Source organism: Pistacia vera, unplaced genomic scaffold, assembly GCF_008641045.1.
Source record: "Pistacia vera cultivar Batoury unplaced genomic scaffold, PisVer_v2 Contig81, whole genome shotgun sequence".
NCBI classification, from domain to species: domain Eukaryota; kingdom Viridiplantae; phylum Streptophyta; class Magnoliopsida; order Sapindales; family Anacardiaceae; genus Pistacia; species Pistacia vera.
In genome coordinates, this window is record NW_022196679.1 from 262,641 (window position 1) to 267,276 (window position 4,636).

Here is a 4,636-nt window from a genome sequence, read left to right on the forward strand (position 1 = left end):
AATTCAAAATAATTAAAAATTTGTGTGGTTATGACATATGTCATATCATAATGTAATGAAAATTGTATAAAAGAGTGATATAAGTGTAGTATTATTCATTCTACAAATATAGCAGGCTCTGTCCTTTTGGCAATTCACTGTGGGGAAAATGGGACCACGAGGCAAGTGTGGAGGGGGTGGGGGGCTGGAAGTTTGTTAGCATGCTCGATGGGTCTAGCCGACCGCTTAATGAAATGGAACAAATGTACGTGAAGTGAGAGACACCTAGCCATTGACGCAGAATTCTCCCATCATGTGCTTCATTAGATACTAGAAATCCCTGATTCTGTTGTAGTTTTTCTGTATCTGAGAAGTATAATGAAAGTTAAATCATTTCCTGAAACAAAAATCAATGCATTTACCCTTTCTGCTGGAGCAATATTAGGCCATAAGACCATTGTATTGGTCGCATGAGCCTTTTCTCCTAATCCTGCTCTTTTCTTATCTTTTTTCTGTGGCTTCACTGGATCAAGTTAATTAGGATGTTAGTTAGGATGTTAGGAAATCTTAGATTATAAAGGATTCCAAAATCCAGTGACAGAAATAAATATAATTATTGAATCTGTCTTATTAATGGATGTATAATATTAGTCCCTCTGCTGATTATTTCATTGTGTAAACCTAGTTCGATCTAAATATTGTGATCTTCCAAATCAGAGTAAGCCCTCTTAGATCTAGAAGTTAATGTTAGTGTTACAATCTTTGCAAAAGGGCTCACTAGAGGTAATGAGACTTTTGTTATTACATCAAAATCTATGATAGGTATGGAACTATGGATAAGTATAAAAGAACCTCTAAATTTCAAATTTAAAAGCTTATTTCATTATAACGAAGACAGGTAAATAGACATATAGAAGTAACAGCAGTGAATGATAATTTAAGATCCTCTCTCAAAATGTGGCCATGATCGCTAAGAATCCATAGGCTGTGGTAATATATCCACAACCTGTGATCATTCTTGCAGCATGGCCAGCTCTTTGGCCACAGACCAAGATGCCACAGAAGCAGCAAAGAAACCCAATTGCATTGCAAGTTGCAGCAGACTGCTTGAGGATTTCATTGTTAGGCGATGAAGAATTGCAGCTGCTGGACCCATTTGTCAACAGAGTGAGACCAACCATGCTCACAATCCTACATGCACCCCTATTTATCAGGATTATAGCATCTATACAACTTTACGTGCATCGTAATTTTGAGAAACACGAATTATAGCAAACACACATGAAATATGAGAAACAAAAAAATACTCAAAACGTTATTTTACACAATCCCAAAACATCAGAAAATAGTTACTAATATTTCATTCCATCAGCTCGATTACTATTTCAATGCAAAGCAAATGNTATGTTTGATTTAGAGGATGATAATTCGCTAAGTTTTTTACTAATATTTTCTAGAATAGTGTTGTGATTATTAAATTTAATAATTTCCTCTTTTGGAATGTCAAAGGGTTCAAAAAATGGTTTAACATATTTTTGTGAATAAAGGGGTGTTGAAGTTGATGTTAAAGTTGATGTTGAATTTCCTAAAGTTGGTGAAGTTGTTGAAAACTTAAAACATTGTTTTTGGGAATTAAAACCGCACAAAACATGGTATCAGAACACAAAGATTAGTAATTTCACTTTGTGTTGATTAACAAAAGATTTTTGATCCGAACAGATTCTTCTGCATCAAAATTTATTTTTGAAAAAGATGTAAAAAATTTACATACATTGTTCTAACGATCCTGCTTTATATGGTATCAGAGTCATATTTTGTTTACCTTGGTGGTCCCGTGATCTAGGAAAGAAACTGGAACTTTTAGGTTAGAATTATTTTAGAGATGTCTAATTTCTTAAGGAGATTAGGAAGTAGCAGTAAACGAGATGATAGTAGTAGCAGTAACGCTATTAGAATTAATAATCAACAACAAAATACAAATAATAATCAAGAATTAATGAAATCTATAACACTCAAGAGATTAATATGGCAAAAATAGATCAACACTTACATAACTGGAAAATACCACCCGTCAAAAAAGACACAATATATCAAATAGGTAGNTCCTCTCTCAAAATGTGGCCATGATCGCTAAGAATCCATAGGCTGTGGTAATATATCCACAACCTGTGATCATTCTTGCAGCATGGCCAGCTCTTTGGCCACAGACCAAGATGCCACAGAAGCAGCAAAGAAACCCAATTGCATTGCAAGTTGCAGCAGACTGCTTGAGGATTTCATTGTTAGGCGATGAAGAATTGCAGCTGCTGGACCCATTTGTCAACAGAGTGAGACCAACCATGCTCACAATCCTACATGCACCCCTATTTATCAGGATTATAGCATCTATACAACTTTACGTGCATCGTAATTTTGAGAAACACGAATTATAGCAAACACACATGAAATATGAGAAACAAAAAAATACTCAAAACGTTATTTTACACAATCCCAAAACATCAGAAAATAGTTACTAATATTTCATTCCATCAGCTCGATTAGTATGTCAATGCAAAGCAAATGATAGCTAGTGCGCTTAGAGCGCAAACCCCGAAAGTGCCCCAAATCATCAGCTCGTTGGGCAAGTGGAGCCCAATGGCGGTCACAAGGGCCAATGCCGTTGCAACAATGCCAATTGCCCTCATAACCCATGCAACTTTGCGAATTCGTTCATACCCAGATAGAAATAAACTATAGAAAAAAGAGACAAGGCTGAGAACAACGCAAGCTAAAAGAAAATACCAAAGGCATTTAGCTTCACTTGACATTTTTATGTCGGAGTTCTTGGCCCAAACTGCAGCCGCAATGGAAATGATTTGACCTCCCAACATAATGGCCTTTTCCAGTTCGTCCTTACCTTTATGGTCACCATTTGGTGGAGTTTTGTTTACCCCATTATTATTATCATTTTTTGATGGAGTTTCCTTCTTTCCATCATTATCACGAGGTGGAGTTTGGCTCCCTGCCGGAAAGGAGGAAAATCCATATTCAGTATCAGATGATTCTTCTTCAGAATTAACAGTTTTGCTTGGTGGAGAAGAATTTACTGCGGTTGAGACAGCCCCTCTGGCTTCGATATCAAACATTGCTGGTGCATTACCGGTCCGGTTGGAAGGAGTTGAATCCACAGGTTTACCATCTGCATCAGCCTGCCGGTTATGGATCTGACCACCGCCACCACGGGAAGTTTGATATTGAATTGGAATGGCATGCTCTTGAAGAGACGCTGGAGTTAAAAGAATTTTTTTTTTTTTTTCAGTGGAAAGATAGGAATAGTTAAAGCAGTACTAAAAATAAATTGAAAATATATAATATTACATACAAAAAGGTAAATTGCAAAAAGACACAATAAAATAAGAAATAAACATGCAATGCCAATAAAAAATACACGACATAATCAATATGGTGTTGATTGATCTATGATGCATTATCACTTGTTTAGTTATTAAATGTATAAGATATCCATTAAATTAATATCAAACAAATGAACCAAATCAGATCTTAAACTCAAATATACAATAACTCAAATCTATATGTCATACAACAAACTAAGTAACTCAAAAACTACACAAGGGAATCAAGGTTATTTTGTTTAAAGATGCAATAAAAAGAAAAAAAAAAAAAAGAAGAAGAAGAAGGAAGAAGAAGCATACTCTTATTAGATATTTAATATTCAATATCTAACCTACAATGGTTTCTCTTTTTCAGTTTGTGATAAAATCTAAACTGTAAAAATTTTCATGGAAACTACTAGAGTATCACCAAGCCATGTTCAAACAAATAAACAGGTGTTTAAATAAAATAGGAGTAATGGAACTTGATGGTAAAGAAGCCTTAACCTTTAACTTTAGGTGCTTCAAATCTCAGCCTTGGAATGGCATCGTCGCCGAACCCACCTGTAATTATACAAGACTCCTCACCCGGAAAGAGTATACAAGGCCACTCGCTTGTATTGGTGATCCTGCCATACGATTTTATGAGGTATCATTATAAGCTCGAGAGCCCATACCAAATCGAGGATTTTGATCAAGAATACATACCCACGTGAAGAGGAAAACGCAGACTTATCTAACAGAATATGCTTCCTGCCATTTGATTTATGAGGCAACATTAGATTTGATTTATGAGGCAACATTTGAGAGTCTGTACCAATTCGGGATTTTGGGAAGACATACATACCTGCAATCTAACAGTACTGCTGCCAATTTGTCAAAATACTCCACAGTAATTTTTGAAATTTGTCGATCTATATATTCCCTTGCAGTTGCCATGAGTAAGAAACCTACTAGTTTTTTGGTTTCAGAATATTGAGTTAACCTAATTAATGAGGTCGTAGTTGCGCCTAGTTGGTTCCACAAGGGTATGAAACTATGTCGTTTTATGATCTAGATCGATAGTTCGGATATGTCCGCTTTGGACGGATTAAAATATTAAAAAATATGTTAAATTTTAAATTTTAAATTTTCCCATAAAGAACTTTAAAAAATGTAAATGCAACATTCTAAAATCTTCAAAATCTCTAACAAGCAATATAGAAATATATAATTCGAAATATGAAAATATTTAAAATATTATTTTAAAACCAACTACAACCTCATTAATTAGGTTAACTCATTGA

At 34.9% G+C, this 4,636-nt stretch overlaps 1 protein-coding gene across 1 annotated transcript; it reads right to left on the reverse strand.

The window, feature by feature from the left end:
* Positions 1–2,421: 2,421 nt before the first annotated feature.
* Positions 2,422–4,330, reverse strand: LOC116117453. The gene is made up of 3 exons (XM_031403477.1): positions 4,059–4,330; positions 3,858–3,979; positions 2,422–3,244 (listed from the first exon to the last, which is right to left on the reverse strand). Exons 1-3 carry the CDS (start codon positions 4,193–4,195, stop codon positions 2,517–2,519), a joined length of 987 nt encoding a protein of 328 aa, XP_031259337.1. The 5' UTR covers positions 4,196–4,330; the 3' UTR covers positions 2,422–2,516.
* Between the last annotated feature and the right edge of the window lie 306 nt (positions 4,331–4,636).

Bases quoted from the DNA above. Each gene is read 5' to 3' on its own strand.
- LOC116117453 (XM_031403477.1), bottom strand. From the start codon at position 4,195: ATGTATGTCTTCCCAAAATCCCGAATTGGTACAGACTCTCAAATGTTG. The intron at 3,980-4,058 runs GTATGTATTCTT...ATCGTATGGCAG, and splicing joins GCGTTTTCCTCTTCACGTGG to GATCACCAATACAAGCGAGT. The intron at 3,245-3,857 runs GTTAAGGCTTCT...TTTTAACTCCAG, and splicing joins TGAAGCACCTAAAGTTAAAG to CGTCTCTTCAAGAGCATGCC.